Source organism: Chenopodium album, chromosome 8 (assembly GCF_948465745.1).
Source record: "Chenopodium album chromosome 8, dcCheAlbu1.1, whole genome shotgun sequence".
NCBI classification, from domain to species: Eukaryota; Viridiplantae; Streptophyta; class Magnoliopsida; order Caryophyllales; family Amaranthaceae; genus Chenopodium; species Chenopodium album.
In genome coordinates, this window is record NC_137841.1 from 32,388,589 (window position 1) to 32,407,158 (window position 18,570).

The following is an 18,570-nucleotide window of genomic DNA, read 5'->3' on the forward strand; positions in this document are numbered from 1 at the left end:
ATCCATCTTCATCTTCCTCCTTACACTAACACCAACACCGATATTAATGGCGGCTCCGCCGCCAAATCAAACGAAAACCCTACGAAAAATAGAGAAATTTAGGGTAGGGTTAACCCTAAAGGGTAATTGATATTTCCCTTCCCCATTGATTCACCATTGAAGATGAGCTTTCGATCTAGTCAAGCAAGAACCATTCGCAGTTTACTGTAGCTTGTTGGATTTTTTATTTTAGTTTTTTTGTATGACTAGTTATCTCACCTTGAGTTACAGGTTGTGAAGTACGAGTTAGCATTGGGAATTCCTTTGTTTTACTGTTACTTTGCTTTTGCATGTCAAGTGACCCACTTGGACAGATAAAATAGTTTTTTATTGTGCTTTGGCGGATTCCAAGGCATTTTTATTACAGAAATGCCATGTGATAAACTATTCAAGTTTATCACATAGATTAACTTGAATTTTCTCCTATTTTACAACATATCTCATATATTAATAAATTAGAAGATTCTCTCCTTTAATAAATAGGGTCAAGAATCAAAATGTAACCAATAAAATGAACCGAGGGATATTAACTATTTGAAGAAGGTTTACATATTTATAGTTAGCAGCTAAAATCACCGAGTCTAGTTCATCAGTGACGCTATAATTCTGTGCTCTATAATTACACTGAAGCTTTACAAGGATGAGATCGCCCATCATGGGTTGATAAACAATGATATAGCTTTGATTCAAAAAATTTGCTCTTGTATGTACAACTCCTGGGTATTTAGCACGGGATCCATTTCTTGCTACCAACGGCTTGAGTTGACGACGCGACACTTAAATCAATCATGAAATTTGGTAGAAAATGGCTCGATGAATATGAATTAGTCATCAATACCTCGATTCCAAGCCAAATCTGCAAATACATCGGTTAAATTGTCATATATGAATCCACAACTAAAGAGAAAAGAACAAACCTAACCAAAAAATTTTGAGCAGACATGAAATTCCCCAAAATTGCCAATCTGTATAACATGCTTGAACACCCGGAAAGAATGGAGAAAGAAATTCAGTTCAAGCTCTACACAGGTTAAACTCTAATTAGAGACACCAAGTGGAGCATAACCTTGTACTCCTTGCCCCTGACAAAAGCCCCGATGAGTAGAGGTACATGTTAACCTTGTTCATTTTTTTCTTCACAATTACTTAGCCAAAGGGAGACTTAAGCGTGTGTCTACGTTCTATTCACTTGATTTTCACAAGATAAAACCTATCCTATCTAATTCAAACTTATATCAAACCATTTATAACTTTTAGTTGTAACTTAAACTTAGGTAATCCTTATCAACCTTTTTCAAAACTTATCTCATATGAAATTAGGTGAATAGAGTAGAGCCCAAAAAATTTCAGGTTTTAAATCCTATCTCCAATACACTTGCTTTATATTATAGGGAAGGTCTCCATACAACAGTTGAAGGTTTTGCGCAAGTCACTGAACAAAACACAGAATAATGAAAGGATTGTAAATGAATTAGGCCAACTAAGGATAGAGTAATATTTTAATTACAAGACTAGCTTAAAATTAGATTCAATCTCTCATAAGCAACATTGAAAAAAATAAAGATTATGCTCAAAACAACTAGTTTCGATTTCCTAAAACACGTTGCTATGCTACTTGGACTCTACGTTATACTTCTTAAGCCTCTTTAGTAAAATTTCTAAAACACAATGACATTGGTATGGACACTACAAAACTTAATTTATGCCAAACATATGGAAGATTTTGATGTAATAGTCAAGTTTGACATGTAGACATGAACCCATGCCTTATGTTGTCCAAGCCTACATAACCCATTTAGCCATCTAAGAAAAAGGTAAGGCCACAAAACAAGTCAAGCTTAGCAAAACAAAGTACTACCTCCGTTACAGGTTATGTGCAACGATTTGACATAAAGCAGAGAGGGAAATGTAGACATGAACCCATGCCTTATGTTGTCCAAGCCTACATAACCCATTTAGCCATCTAAGAAAAAGGTAAGGCCACAAAACAAGTCAAGCTTAGCAAAACAAAATACTACCTCCGTTACAGGTTATGTGCAACGATTTGACATAAAGCAGAGAGGGAAATGTAGACATGAACCCATGCCTTATGTTGTCCAAGCCTACATAACCCATTTAGCCATCTAAGAAAAAGGTAAGGCCACAAAACAAGTCAAGCTTAGCAAAACAAAATACTACCTCCGTTACAGGTTATGTGCAACGATTTGACAGAGAGGGAAAATGTCTAATCGTTGCACATAACCTGTAACGGAGGTAGTATTATACTTTCCAAGCCTCCTTAGTAAAATATTAAAAAAATTTATCCGTCAATCCTCCACTTTGACTAACTAATTTGAAGTATGTTCAAGAGCTTTACCATAAATATATTTTAGAACTCCAATGGTTGGGTAATTATTTTATCCACTTTTATGACAAATCAACTTCTCAAGTCATTCCTAGCTACTTATGGTTCCAATTATTTAAGTACTATAAATTATATGTAGATTACAAAAATTCACACACTATACCTTAAGGGAATGCACACAAAAGGACAGCATAGGAAACAGAGCCCAATCAGTGGACGTGATGACACCTAGTATAATTAGCTAAAAGATGGAAAAGAAAGGATTCAGCAAGTATTAAGAGAAGAAAAATCACCATCAAGTACATCGTCAACAGCCGCATTAGGAATAAGGAGCCCCACAATTCGTTGGCTATCTGTTGTTGTCTCTATACGCACAACACGAACCCGTCTATGACTCTGGCGGGCCTGTTGATTATAATGCCACAGTTAAAAGTGCCAATGTAATTGAAGTTCAGCAGTGGAGTGACTTGAGACAATTTTAACAAATTTTATCAGTCTGTTTATATAATATACAACAATATATTGGAAATGTGTAGCTTGTTACAAAGCAAAAGCCACTAAAAGTATTCGGCAAGGAATACAACCCAAGGCAGTATACGAGAGGTGGGGGCACACCCCTTGCTAAAGTTTGTTATGGGTTTGATTGCATAATAGATTAGGGTCTTAATTATATATTCTAAGAATAAAATAGGATTTTGATTTTCATATCAGGCATCATATTTTCTTGTTATTTAAAAATATAAATAAATGAAAGCTTTGGTTTACAAGTTGAGGTAGGTCCCCAGGGAGCAGTTCTTACACCATAGCCCCTCAACATGGCCAAGAGATGGTGTTAAGTTGTGCGCCTTCCATCTTAGAGCCTTATAAGAACCCTCATTTACAATTATAGATTACACATACACTGCAGTGTTCAGTCCAATTGAAGCATTGAGGATTCCACTTTCGCAAGGAATAAAAATCATTTGAGCAGGTTTCCATCAATTCCCTTCACCTGCGCATCCCAATGTGCTTATTTGTTTTGCACCAACAAACAGCAGATGAGTGGAGGGGAGGCACCATAAAAATCTTGTCTCGGGGTTAATATTCAACTATAACCATATTAAAATCATTATTAAATAAAAGTGAAAAACAAATAAGATTCCTAAAATGGGCTCAAAATAATAGCAAGGCCCTTCAAATTACTTGATGAATTTTCATTAGCATTTAGCATCATCAAATAATGGTTGGAATACTCTCAAATTCTCAGTAATGTGCTTTAAGTTGCTTTGGTCTTGGTGTCTATGGCTACAATACTTCTTTTAAGTGTTTTGGAAGCTTGATTAAATTCAGGAAATACAGATCAAAAGTGTAGTAGAATATCTACATTGCAGCAAAATGCTAGCAACACACCTTGAATATCATCACATGGCAATGTTACAGTGTAGCTGACACTGAAGCAGCACCAAGACTTAATTTTACTGAATATGCCCTCTTCCATTCCCCACTACAGCCTACAGCTTATGTGTATCCTTGCAGCCCACATTTATTTCACTACAAATGATCCTAAATGTCTATATTTGATTAAAAGCTTAATCTTGATAACCTTATTCCACTTAAGTTAACACTTACAAGCTCCATTTCATACAAGGTATGGTTGTGACCAAGTTTTTTCCAGCCAATGTGCACAGCTCTAGGAAAATCGAAAAAGTTTGTTATTTTAAGCTTAATTGAGGTTCTTATTTAGTTATGGCTTTTATTATGGTGAAAAAGCTGAATTTGAGTCATGTGTATCACGAAGAAGTTATACCTCTTCTCAGTTAGATCAACTTAAAGGGCTTTTAATGGAAAAAGCCTTTAATGGACAGGATCCTTAATGGGTAGAGTCAATATAGTGCCAAAATGTTTTTCCAATTTAATATACTCCTTCCGCATTCAATTATCTGCAACATTTGCCATAATTGGGTGCTACCTATTATCTGCAACAAATTTTTTTTTTTCTATTTTTAGTAAAATTTAAAAAGACATCCTTACCCTTACTTTTTTGTTTTAAATTTGTTTAACATATCTTAATTTTACATAATTATATCTAAAACACTCTAATGATTCACACCAAAATTTAACCCCCTTATACCCTCTTACTTCCAAACCCTTTAATCTCCCAACTACCTCATTCATTGATCTTCATTGAAGATGTCTCGATTTTGCTGCCTTCATTCATCATTTCTGGAGAATTCTCCGGAAATTATTCAAAACCCATCCCCCCCTCTTTCATTTCCTTCACTCTCTCTCCTGTTATCTCTCCTCTCACTCTCTCTCTCTCTCTCCTATGAAACCCTAATTCGGTTATTTTTTACCCTCTCAACAACCACGAACCCAAATAACAATGAGTCCCCTAAAAACACCACCCCTAAGCGTAGATCTGAGGGTTACCCTCTACAAGTTGCAAAGAGACACTGGTATTCTGAAACCTGTTCACCGTTGCACTGCTCTTTCCTGTCGTTACACTAAAAAAGATCGGAGCGAAATTAAGTGAATACTTTTCAAGTGACGAGGACGAGGAGAAGACGGGTGCTAACGAGGGTCAAGTAGATCCAGATATGGCCGAAAAACAGGGTAATGCTCGAGAAATGGGTCCCGTTGTAACTGCGGTGGGTGTTGACGGGCCTTTAAACGTTGTTGCTGTGGTGGAGTCCTCTCGTGGCTCTGATGTGGTGGAGGTTGAAGTTCCTCAACCCCCTATTGAAGTGGTGGTGATTCCTGACTCCCCCGTGCCTGGGGTGGGAGGAACTCTACGGTCAGATGTGTCTTTACTCTGGACTACAACGACTAGGACCCTTGCTAGATGGCTTACCTTAGGGACAAGTACCCTAATGACTTCCCTCCCAACAGCCGATGAGCACAGCGTAACCATTCCTTAACCCTAACTTATTGCTTTCTTATGTTGATGTTGGTGGTTGATGTTAAAATGGGTTTAATTACCCTGTTGGTTATTTTTTGGATGGTTAATGTTGTGTGGGTTTATGTTGAAATGGGTTTTATTACCCTTGTGTACACTTTGCTGTTTGATGGTTTTTGAATGCTATTGGCATGTAATTTATGGTTCTTGATGATTTGTGTGTGCTTCTGCATACACTCCTTGTATTCCCTCTACTTGTGTAGCCTCTGGTTGTGTACCCTCTGGTTGTGTACAATACTGGTTGGTGATTAATATGCTGGTTTTACATGTGCATACAGTTCTGCTTGTATACTACATGCTTGTACCTTGTGTATGTTGATTTTCATGTTGGATTGGGCTTTGTTTACCATTGTTCATTACTGGTGTATGCATCTTTCTGTCTTTATGATTGTTTGAGTCCCATGTTGGCCAAGGGAATGTATGTTGATGTATGATGAGGCTGGTGTTGGTCCCCATGTATATTTGCCTTAGAGTTCTTTTTAGTCTATGCCTTTGGATGTGTGATTGAGTCCCTCATTCAGTGTTGTATGATTGAGTCCCTCATTCAATGCTATGTGATTTGCGAAATTCCAAATGATGAAGGGACTCAGTTTGATTGGGATATTTAGGGTGGTTTAGTTGAAACAATTGTCTTATACAGATGTTGTTGAGGTAACAACCTACAACATCTCACTGAAAATAAACTTACAGATGGAATTAATTTTAAACCTGCATTTTCATACTAAATTGATTTGAACACAAAATATTTAAAGGCTACAAGTCCCTTATCCTAATCATTCAATACATGACTGCCTTAGAATAAAAACAGGTAATCTACCAAAATACACATAACCAAACCATAATAAGCATGAACAAAAAACAATAGTTTACTTTGACGGAAATAATGGTTTGAGTACTTGTTTGGTTATGTGTGGAAGTCATGCCTGCCTTGAATGATTGTCTTGTATGTCCTTAGTCTACATCCACCTCATACTGAGTGTTTTGTGGGATATCTTGGTTTACTGGAATGAAAAGTGTGTTTAGTTGGTCAACTGCTTGTTGGATGAGTCCCCTTTCACATTCCAAAATTTCTGTACTTGCCCATATGTGGTGGGTGAAGTTGTTGCCTCCCTCCTTTTCCAGAATCTTCATCATGACCCCCTTACAAAGTGATCCATGTATACTTGTTTAGTATAGGATCAAACCACTCATAAGCCTCATACACTTTGTCTATGAGTTCATCTAATGTAGTAAGGAATAACTGATATTGTAGAGATTGTATGACCTTGAAAAGACCGGGGATTGTGCAAACACCATTTGAATGTTGAAACCATCATATGTGCTGGCTGCAATGAATTCCTCATCCTTAGAAATTTGATGTGGCCTAGCATTGTCCCACTAGATGAATATGTCTTTAGGAAAACTAGGATGCAATTGTCTTTTTATTGTTGGAATGATTTTGTACAGTAGCATTTTCTTGATTTCATCCTTGTTCACACTCAGAACAGCCTTAGTTTCCATAACCCCTACATCTCTGTATTTGCTTTTCTTTTTAGCCCTCTGTTGGTAAGTGAATGGGAAGATATCAAACTTCCCATCATGCAACATCTGTTCATTGCAGTCATACAAGGGTTTCCAAATGACCCCCATGAACATGGCTTTCACTTAGTATCTCTTTGATTGTTGGCATCTGTAGAGATTTTTTTCCTTTGGTAACATGTAAAACCCCTCACCCCTCCTTTTTTCAGGGTTCATATAGAACCACTTCTCATCAATGTGTATGTATTGTTACATATCCATGAAAGTTAGGTTACTAACTGCTGGAATTGGGTGAAGATGCTGTAGTGCCCACTTTAGCCTTGCCACTTTATGGTTAGATGTTAGTGCTAGATAGTTTGTTGTTGTATGTGTTCTTAACCTGCCTTTTTTTTCAACTTATGGAGAAATGAATGTGAAATTTTGAGAGCTGCTGCATAACTCCTTTCTGTTGGCCTTTTATATAATGGCACACACTGCAAGAACTCATGTCCTTTGGTTTTGGACCTGTTTTTCCAAATTTTTTGCTTCGGACATCAATAACATTCCCTTGTGCTATACTTTGCTTTACAAAATTTCCAGACCCTAAGTGTTGTACTTCTGTGAATCCCATATTTTCTACCCATGTCTGACAGAATCCCCTTCTAAGTTCCCCCTCCTACATGTTGAGTGAAATGTCATCATCCATTTGCCTTTTTGTAGTTGTTTTATGCTTGTTGGTTGTTGCTGTTGTGGTACATCCCCTTCAATGTAACATCATATTCCATGTTCTCATCCTCACTTATGTACTTAAATGGTCCCTCATTTAGTAGTTGTTCTCTTCCACGTGGTTGGATTCCTTTTTTTTTTTTTTTTTTTTTTCCCTGTTTCTGCAGATGTGAAGAAAGGTTAAGTTTTTTTGTGGCCGCTGATGTTTCTGTGAAGTGCTGCTGGAAGCGGAACCCTAATGCTGCCCTTAGTTTAGGACTAATCTTAGTGTAGGCAGTAAATATTTTGGACTAATTTAACTTGCATGTAATGGGTTTTTTTTTTGGGAACAAACTGAATTTTAGAATTTGAAGGGCATGGTGGCTCTTGGTTTGTAATGAATGCACATTGAATGCTTGCTGCCTTTTTATATGAGGCACTTCTAGGTTTAATGGTTAGCTTTAAATTTGAATGATATTTAAATTTGAATGATATTTAAATTTGAACCAAATTTTGAAACATTTGAAATTTTGGGTGGAAATGTGAAAATTTGAAATTTTCACACCAAAAAAAAGAGAGGGAGAAGTACTTTTCCTCTTCTTTTGGTGACAGATTTCCAACAAAAAAAAAAAAGGGGACCACCTTTTCTCTCCTTTTTCCCACTTAAATGTACCCACATGCAAAATTATGACACATGCACTACTTTCTCTCTCTTATTTCCCTCCTTTTTCCCAACTTAATTAAACACCCTAACTTGTCATTAAACTTTCCTAAAAGTTTTGCCTAGGAGTCCGTAAAAGTTGTCTTTGTTGCACATAATTGAAACCGGATGGAGTATAAATAACGCAAAAATAGTTACATAGATAAATTTGTATTCATATGTTCTTAACAATGGCTTTCTCTAATATTTATTTTAATTGATGTTTTGTTGGCCTGCCTAATATTGATACACTACTGGCCCGCGACCCACATTGCCCCGACCCGCTATTGACCATATAATGCGATCCTTTTTTACCCGACCTCACCCGACCCACCCAATAACTGAGTCTATTCTCAATCAGCAATGATTAAAAGGAATGTGCAACTTGGTTTAGAAACACAAAACCATATAAAATCCCTGTATTTTCTTCTTTTCAAAGGGTCGATGGGGCATATGTTATTTAATCAATAAAATTTCTCTCATCAAACCACTATTACTTCCATGGAACATATCAACAATACATATGAGTGTTTATAATTCTCAAAATTATCTTTAATTGCTCAAGAGGGGCAGTTAAATCTAGGACCTCAGGATGACTAGCACTTTGTTGGATTGAAGGAAAATGGAAGAAAAGGAAAGGAAGGGGAAATGGAGGGATGAATTATCTTTCATTTGGATAATAAATGAGGAAGGGGATAGGAGGGGAGAGAAATGAAAGGATTAAATTGTAAGAAATTGATCTCTCCAACAATGAAGAGATTTAGAAGGAAAACTCATCATTCTTCCCTCCCTTCCCCTCCCTCCCTCCCCTTCTTTTCTTTTTCCTTTCTCTATCCAAACACACTGTAGGTGACAATTCAACAACAAAAACAAGTCATCACTGCGTAAGAAAATTTGGATATGTGAAACCTAGAAAAGGGAATGATTTACAAACTACCATGAAGTTTGTTGAAGCTCAAATATGTTCAGGTCAAATTCCGAAGAGTGTATGTGCATACACAGGTATTAAAGTAAATAATGTGTGATAGGTGATTGCAACTCATTAGTTATTTCTCTATTTTGCATTGTTGATATGTCTATGACTTTCAGGAAAATCAGTACCTGTTTTGATAAGGCTTTCTCAATTGCATTCCAAATTGGAAGGATCAGGCCACCCAAAACATTAACTTCTTGCAGTCTTCTTCCCACAGTACAATAGCTACCAACCTTGCAATTGGGGCCATGCATACACTGCAAAAAAAATATAACAAAACAAATTAATTAATCAAAATAGGCACTTGTAATAGCTTCGTGATTCATAAACACTTTTTCCCCTAAGAATGTGTACATGAGTACATCTGAGCCCCTGTTATGAGGCTATGATCTTAAGCATATAAAGAAGTGATCAAGAAAATGAAACCAAACAGCAAACATAAAAGGAAGAGAGTGAGGCGAAGAAACAATGTAGCAACCATTTGCAAGTAAACATTGTAAATGTGTCTCAATCATGCTGGAAGATGAATAAAGACTAGACAAAGACACACTTCAAATGAAAATACAGCAGTGATGCCAAAAACACCTCTCAACAAAATTTAAGATTATGATTTATAAGGAAATCAAAACTTATCAAATGAGCTACAAAAATTTCCAATCTATAGTCTAAAACAACTATACTGACAAGAAAAAGGTTTAGAAAAGGGAAAAGACAAAATAGAAGGGTGTGAGAATTGGCTGCTTGAACCTCGGACAGGCTGTGTTAAGCAGATTGACGGCAAATTAAAGGTTTAACCATTCAATCCGCTAATTTGAAGTGTTTGGATTGGCGGTTGGGAAGAGCAGATTTGACTCAATCCGCTGATTTAAAAAAAGCTCCTCATATCAGCATTTTCAAAAGAGAGGATTTGTTCAATTGCTAAAATTACATTCTTGTCCACATTTTATACTACGTATAATTGAACAAATTAATTAACCGATGAACTAATGATTTACAGAAGAAACAAAAAAACATGAAGAATAACAATTAATAAATCCATAATAAACTTTGAAACAAAAAAGAAAATAATCAGTATTTACCATAAGTATTCAAAAACACATACTTCCTCCGTTTTTTTATACATGTAACACACCCTTTAGCACGGGAATTAAGAAAGTAAGCTAACAGCATATGCACATGGTCCCCCAAGTAATGTTAATGAGTCTAATCAAAGATTAATTGATAAGTGAGTGCTTCCCACGTCAGGTTAATCAATCGCATAAAAATATTATCCCCAAATTAATTTATTGATTCTTTCAAATTGTAGATTAAAATCAATCGCATAAAAATATTACCCACAAATTAGTGCATAATATAATTTTGAGGAAATTTCTATTCCCAAGTCAAATGCATACAAATCGAAGTAAAAAGAAAAAAAAAAATTCAACTTGTTGCATCCTAATTTAAGCTAAAACATGCCCAGTAGTTTAAATTAGGAAAACCTTCAAGCATGGTCTCCACGCCGTTGTTCTTCTTCGCCAACTCCTATCTTATGGTAATCTGATTTTGAAGAACAGAAAGAGAAATTGAAAGATTACAGTGCAAAACAAGGTGAGTGTTGCAGTCAGCGTGTAGACGAGAATTTGCCCTGCGGTTTCCTACGCTCGCAAGCACAACTTGCCTTGGTTCGCGATGAAGCCAAAGGGCCAAATGACGGGAATTCAGGGAGAGTTGACGAGGGAAAATCGAGCCATATCTGAAATTTTGGAAGAGAGAGAAAGTGTGATAATGATACTAGGGTTCTTCAATGTTCATGTGAAGTTGGAAGAAAGTAGGTGAACAATCCACAAAAATAAAAGATTAGTTGAAAATACAGTTTGTTTGTTAATAAAAGGGAGGAAAAGATTAGTAATAGTAATCCTTCCTAATTGATGTTAGGTAGTGGGTGGGTGTTTAGCAGTTAATGAAGTAAATAAGGGGTATAATTTAAAAAAAAAATAAAAAAAAAATAAAAAAATTCCTTTTATGGTGTGTTGCAAATATTGTGACATTTCCTTTTTAGGAAAGTGTTGCAACGGAGGAAGTAATTTTTTTTTTTCATGGAATTTTTTCCATCTATAAATATGCATGTTGTTTCGGGTATTTTTTGGATTTCCTCGGCAATGAGAATCGAACACCTGCAAAATAAACGGATATTCCTTTACCGGAATATTCGCCTCCGACGATCAAGTTAGAGATCTGAACGAAAAAAGGCTAGAGAGAGAAACTAAAGAGAAGTTGGAGCTATTTAATGCTCTTTTTTTATAATGTCGTAATCCACCCCTCCCATCATAAATGATTGGGGTATTTATAGGGGTGGGAGTTTGTGCCTCTCTAGGGTTTGTACCCTAAATTTCTGACACATGATTGGCTACGCAATAAGAAGGTGCCATGTGTAATACGGGGGCGCCGTTTTGCGGCTTTCATGAATATCTCTCGAGATTTGGGCCATGATGTAAGAAGGCCTTTTTAAATGCTGATTTTAGGTGCTCTTTTGAACCTTAGACATGCGTCATCTTCCCATAGTAACACGTGTCGCCCTTTAATTGGTCCACATGTCGCTACGGGATTGGCCCACGTACATGGGGTATTTTTACCCTAAACATTTGCCCCTCATAGGGGGTGGCTCGTACGCTAACGGCCACCTCCTCTAAACTTTCGCTTGTCTTGAGGCGTACGGGTATATGGAGATTGGGCACGCTGCTGAGGAGGTGCACAGATTTGTTCCCCCCTTTTAAATTGGCCGTCTTGGGCTGGCTAACTAGCATGCCGCCTGATTTTTCGGGAAAGAGATCGGACGCCTGGATTTTAGGATGGAGACCTTAATCTTGTTTACTTAGACCGTCTATTTAGACGCGCCGTTATTCGACCGTCTCTTTCTCTGTTTTGAATTCTAGGTTAAATTTTCAAATTATAACTGTTTGAATTATGTAGGTGGGAAAGATGAATATTGTACAGTGGGTGGCACAGCCTTGGGCTACCTTAATGACGGGTTCAATGAGTACACGAAGTTAGGAGAGGGTTTTGAGCCGGTGGCGCCAAGGATATCTCACTCCATGACTGCATGGGAGGATGAGCGGCCGCGCCGCAAAGCCTTCTGCGTCTATGGGAGGGTGAGCGGCCGCGCCGCAAAACCTTAGACGTTTGGACTCCGCTTCCCCCTTCACCCCTTCGTCCGCACCGTCCTGGACGAATACAATATTGCTCTTTTTGAACATTTTTGGTACTTAGTGACGTGCATCCACAAGGGCTTTAAGCCGGACTTTCCGATCTTCTGTGAGATGCACCAAGCTGGAGAAGCACATGGACGGCTGGTTCATCCTTAGCACCACTAAGGATTATATGGTGGTGCTTGACCGCGTCTCCAACTAGCGATACTGAAAGAATCGTTTCTACCGCATCAAAACTAAAGATGTTGAATTTAACTTGCGGATGAACCAATTCAAAGCCAAGCCGATCCAGCTTGGACGAGGGGACCACAAGCCGTACAAGCCGCTCGTTCACCCCAACTTGACTACTTTAGAGTCAATAAGGTGGAGAGGGACGACAAAATGGTGGTCGTGCCTAAGAACTGGGTTCCTTTGTCCAGTTGGCTTAGGGACCCAACATTCATGTCGGCCTACGCCTGTACAAGAATTTGCCTCGAGGTGGGATGCTTAGATTTTTCTTGTACGCACATTGTTTTTTCTTCTGAAAATTTTCTAACTATTTTAATTTTTCTATTTTGCAGCGAAAGCATACGTCATGCTGAACAAAGAGCAAAAAGGGGAGATAGACATGGCGGAGATTGACTTGCCAGATACAAGGCTCGTCAAAAGATGTACGAGCAGACAAGGAGGTATAAATTTCTTTTTATGGGTCTTTCGTCCATCTTTCGTCCGTGTTAATAGGCTGGGAGAAGGCTCCTTCCCTTTTTCGCACGGACAATTTGGGAGAAGCCTCCTAACTGAGTCTACACGGACGCTGGCAAATTTCTGTATTTTTGTTTCACCAACTTTTACTTGCTTTTTTCCACCCCTAGAGCTAAGCGGAAACAATCGTCCTTGGCTGCAAAGGAGGGGAAGGGCAGAAAAGCGTCCAAACAAAGGAAGACGGTCACATCCAAGACCCCTTCCGCAAGGGCGGCGAAGATTAAGTCGCAAACTGCTTCTAATCAGTCTAGATGAGAGCCACCCCGGCTGTGTGATAGCGAGGTCTCCAAGTCCGTGGATCCGGCCGCTAAGTCGGTCCATAATGAGTCCGTGAAAACGAACGACGGGGGTAAGTCGACGCCGGCTAAACCGACCGGCCTTATCTCGACTTCGCATGTCGAGAGAGTTTGTAAATCTGATTGGCTTAAGTATTCTCAAGCCGTTTGGTGATCAACCCGGCCGCACAGGTGAGGAGAGCGACGAACCTATGCCGCCTCCTCCATTCACCTTCAACACTCTTTCTCCTCCGAGCTTCTCGGACGGTTAGTTTAAATAACCTTATACAATCTCGTTTTTAATAGAAGTCTTATTGCTCAAACTAAAACCCTTTTGCAATCGTGTGTAGATATTGCGGAGGAGGTTAACATGAAGCTACCCGGCCAGTCCCTTACTGGCGCGAACAGGAAAGCTATGCGGGAAACCATGACCAGAGTCGTCCCCGCCGAGCAACGAGACAAGTTGCGGAGGATTCATGAGGGCTTCCTCGGCCCTATGATTAACTGCAACGCCGAGGTAACATTTTACAACACTTTACTCTTTCATACTTAGAGTACTTCCTTTATTGTTTTGCTAACTCACTTTATCTTGTACGCAGCTCTTCCTTCGCCTGAACGCTTTCCTTGAATGGAAGGAGAAAGAAAATGAGAGGCTGAAGAGGGCTTGGAATGAAGTCCATAAGGCCCAAGATGTTATTGGGAGGGCCGCACTCCAACTCACCTATTTCGAAACCCAGATCACCGCGATGTCCGAAAAGGCAGCGCGGCAGGCCGAGGAACTAGTCAAACTGGGTTAGGCTCTTGAATAAGAGTCTTTGGCTAGGGATACTATGAGGCAGGAGAGGGATGCGGCCATCCTAGACGGCCAACGCTGCAAGGAGGGGTTCAAGGCCTCTGAGAAGCTGAAGGGGGACGTGGCCCTTGCCCAACAGAACCTCAAAGAGGCCTTAGATGAGGCGGATGCTCCAGGGCCGAGGTGGAGACTTTAAAGAAGTCCATTGCGGACCTAACAGAACAGCTAAAAGCGCCTCGGCCGCCAAAGGAGGTCGTCCGCATGGAGCACAACATCGAAGAGAGGTTGAAGAGCCACTTCTTTGAGGCGTTCGAGCTCATAGTGGAGGAAGGGGAGGCCGCCTATTATTAGGAGCACTTCACTAAGCGTCTCAACTTCGTTTGCCTCAGGGAAGAGGCTAAGAAGGTCGGTAAGCCTTCTCCCGAACTGGTCGTTACACCGGCCACTTCAAACGAGAAGGATGATGAGGATGAGGCGGACAAGGTGGAAAATGAGGATGAGGCGGACGAGGCTGAGAACGAAGAGAAACCGGGAGAAGCCTGTTGATGGTGCATCCGCTCCTGCCTCCGAGGAACCTGTCCAAGACGAAGACTTGGCTTATTAGAGCCCAAGTCCTCCGGTCATCCGTTAATTCAAGCTTTTCAGCATTTAACTTCTGTTTTGGTGAACAATTTTCTTATTTTTATTTGGTGACGCCTGTTTTGAGTGGCTTTGTTACATATTTTACCGCCTTCTGAGCAGTTTTAATTTATGCAAATTTTGTCGCCTTCTGAGCGGTTTTCATTTTACCATTTTACCTGTTCTATACTTAAGAAAGTTTTGCGCATTTTTACACTTTTATGCTTTCGTACGAACCTAGGGGATATGCCCCATTATTCGGCATTCGCCTAATCCATAGAGTGATTTGATTGACTTGGTAGTTTTTATGACTTAAAGGGTATGGCAACTAGCGAGTCAATAAAATCATAGTAATGATTGCCCTTGGACTAGGTGAACAGCCGAATTAACAATTTACGCGGCCGCTTGATGATCCTTATGTGAGCCATCCGTTGAATCTATCGCTCGAACGTACTCGGGAAATTTAAGGTAATATCTCAACTCGAAAATTTCTAAGTTAGGCTGGGCTATTATGCCTAGGTGTGCCCTTGCCTCCATTAAGAAGGTAAATGACCTTGACAGAGTTAGGGTACCTAACGCCGTTATCAACCGTCCCGATGAGGGTCGGACGTCTACCTGTGACTTTCGGGTATCATTCGTATATTACTTTGTGACCATTTTGCTATATCGTAGATACTTTTGTTCAGCTTTTATAGGTCGTGTTGCTATGTTGCAAGCAACATCGTTATGATTTTCACGCAACCTTTCAGCTGAGATAACAAAAAGCACATGCAAAAGAAATAAGATAACTCAATAAGATAACAATGCCTGACTTTCATTAATATGTCAAGATTACATTGCCGGGGTCGTACGGCTTTAATTACATTGCTCGGTCATTAGGACCTAGATGTATATACAGCTTTTTGGCTAATTACAAAAGACTTTAAACATAATATTTTTTGTGATTGTCCGTGTTCCATGTTCGTGGCATCGGATGGTCATCAAGGGCTTCAAGAAAGTAAGTACCATCTTGAACTTCTTCGCTGATTCGATACGGCCCTTCCCAGTTTGGGGTTAACTTGCCATCCTCATTTGCTCGGCCTACAGCTTCCATTTTTCTCACTCGGCGATTATATGCCCTTGTCATCCTCAAGCGATAAATTTCATTGCCCCTGGCGGCGGTCTTCATGGCCTCCCAATTGGTCGATTTGTCATATAAGATCACCCTGAAGGTAGGCTCGTACATCTCAAGAGAATTGCCTCGGCACCATAGACCAAAAAGAATAGGGTCTCCCCTGTAGAGCTTTTTGTTGTTGCTCGTATGAAATATAACACATTAACCAACTCATCGGCCCATTGGCCGCCTGCTTTTTCAAGCTTGCGCTTGATACCATTGGAGATCAACTTGTTATAGGCCTCTACTTATGGTCGGCCGACTGAAGCAAAGCAATGAGCTATGCCCTGGTCTCCTAACCATCCCTTGAGGTGGGGTGTTTCGAACTGGGGCCTATTATCGAACACCATTGACTGAGGTACTCCATAGCGAGTAATTATGTTCTTCCATATGAAAGCTGACACATCCGGCCTCGGCCTCAACCCACTTTGTGAAGTAGTCTACTGCTACGAACACAAATCGCCTTTGACAAGACGCTGGCGTATACGGACCCAAGATGTCCATGCCCCATTTTGCAAAGGAGAGCGGACTACTTATGGCCAACAAACTGTTATTTGGGCGATGAATTAGGGTTGCGAACCTCTAGAACTTGTCACATTTCTTTACCATTTTCATGGCGTCTGATTTCACGCTCGTCAAGTAGTATCCTAAATGGGTGACCTTTTCAGCCAAGGCTCGTCCTCCAATGTGGTGGGAGCTCGTCCAGCACATCATATCCCCTCTTAGGGGCTCGTCTTCCAATGTGGGAGCTCGTCCAGCACATCATATCCCCTCCCAGAGGTAATACACTTTAGATAGGGCTTCACAAAAACTTTATTAAACAACTCCCCCTGCTTTATTTCGAATCGAATCAGGCTGCTCTCTTTTTCATCAACCAACTCTCTTTAGAATCGGCCGTGAGCAATCAATCCCTCTGGAAATGATTCCGTCCATCCAAGTTGAGCTTCTATCAATGACGCATCAAAACTCCTCTTTTCTTTTACTTCCCAAAACACTGATGTGGGAGTATCACATAATGCTGAGGATGCTAACTTGGAGAGGGCATCCGCTTGTTTATTGGACGAACGGGGAACTTGTTGTAGAGTAAAATGTTCTAGGCTATCGATATCTTCTTTGACTTTCTTTAAATACTTCATCATGGTCGGCTCCCTTGCTTCAAAATCACCGTTCACTTGGCCAACTATTAGTTGGGAATCCGAGCTCACATCAATCTTTGTTGCTCCTGCCACCTTACACATTCTAAGGTTGGCCAAGCGGGCTTCATATTCGGCCTCGTTGTTAGAGGCTTGAAATTGCAATCTCAGCGCATACTTAAACTTGTCCCCTTCAGGAGATTGACAAACAATTCCGGCACCACATTCGGTCGCTGTTACACTACCATCTACATATACCTTCCACATCTGGTCTCCAGTCGGCTGCAAGTCCGGCCACGTCATCTCAGCCAAAAAATCAGCAAAAGCTTTTCTGGGCTCGAACGTGATGTCAAAGCCTCTCAATTCTAAGGCCCATTCAAGCATGCGACCACTAGCTTTTAAAGTTGCAAACGGCTTCTTGAGTGGTTAATCAGTGTAAACCACAATTGAATGTGCCAGGAAGTACGGCGGCAGCTTTTTAGATGCCATGTAGAGTGCTAAGACAAACTTTTCAACGGGGGGATACCTAAGCTCGGAGTTGTGTAGTACATAGCTAATAAAGTAGACTGAATCTGATGGCCATCTATTTCGACAAGCAGGACGACATTTAAGGAGTGTTCTGAGAAGGCGAAATAAATGAACAACCTCTCATTCTTGAGTGGATTGACAAACCGAGGCAATGTATGCAGATGACTTTAACAGTTAGTCTTTGCACCTCCTTAATTGTTCTTGGAGACTTCATGTCCAAGACGGCTTGAAATTTTTCCTCAATTCCACGTTAATCAATTAAAAATTCCAAAAATTTACCGAACTCAACACCAAAGACACATCTTATATCTCCTGAGTTCGGTAAATATTTCTCGAAGATCATTCAGATAGTCAGTCGGCTCCTTTGACTTAACAATCATGTCATCAATGTACGCCTCCATGTTCTGGCCGAGCTGATCTCTAAAGACCGTATTGACAAGTCGCTGAAATGTTACAGGGGCATTCTTGAGGCCGAATGGCATAACCTTGTAATAATACAACCCTTACTCGGTCAAAAATACAGTTTTCTCTTGATCTTCTTCCCATAGAGGGATTTGATGGAAATCGAAGTATGCGTCCATAAAGCTCATTAGGCAAGGGAAAGCTATCCTTAGGGCATGCCTTGTTCAAATCTATATAGTCCACGCACATCCTCCAAGTTCCATTTGGCTTCATTACACGGACTACATTAGCCACCTAATCGGGGTAATAGCATTGCCGAATGAAACCAGCGTCCAGCAGCTTTTTTACCTGCGGCCACTTGGTTCCTCTCAGCCAGCTTGTGCACGGCCAAGTCAGGGCTTATGCCCGGCATTTCACTAACTTCGAACACAAATACATCTTTGAATTCTCTCAACAGCTGAACTAACTCATCTCCACGCAGACCCATAGCTATAGTGCCAACTTTGACCGTCCGACCTGGTTGATCGGGATCAAGCACTACATCTT

The 18,570-nt window shown here is 40.0% G+C and overlaps 1 protein-coding gene across 3 annotated transcripts in view; it reads right to left on the reverse strand.

Annotated features, from left to right (window-relative positions):
* Positions 1-359: 359 nt before the first annotated feature.
* Positions 360-18,570, reverse strand: part of LOC145641812 (protein FORGETTER 1-like) — a 53,755-nt gene continuing 35,544 nt past the window's right edge. For 2 of the 3 annotated variants that reach the window (XM_081692779.1, XM_081692778.1), the window contains exons 30-32: positions 9,322-9,450; positions 2,677-2,788; positions 360-895 (exon numbers count right to left, since the gene is read on the reverse strand). In XM_081692779.1, the coding sequence (XP_081548905.1) occupies positions 864-895; positions 2,677-2,788; positions 9,322-9,450 (273 nt within the window). In that variant the 3' untranslated portion in view covers positions 360-863. The remainder of the gene's footprint in view (positions 896-2,676; positions 2,789-9,321; positions 9,451-18,570) is intronic. The other variant, XM_081692780.1, reaches the window with a different exon arrangement.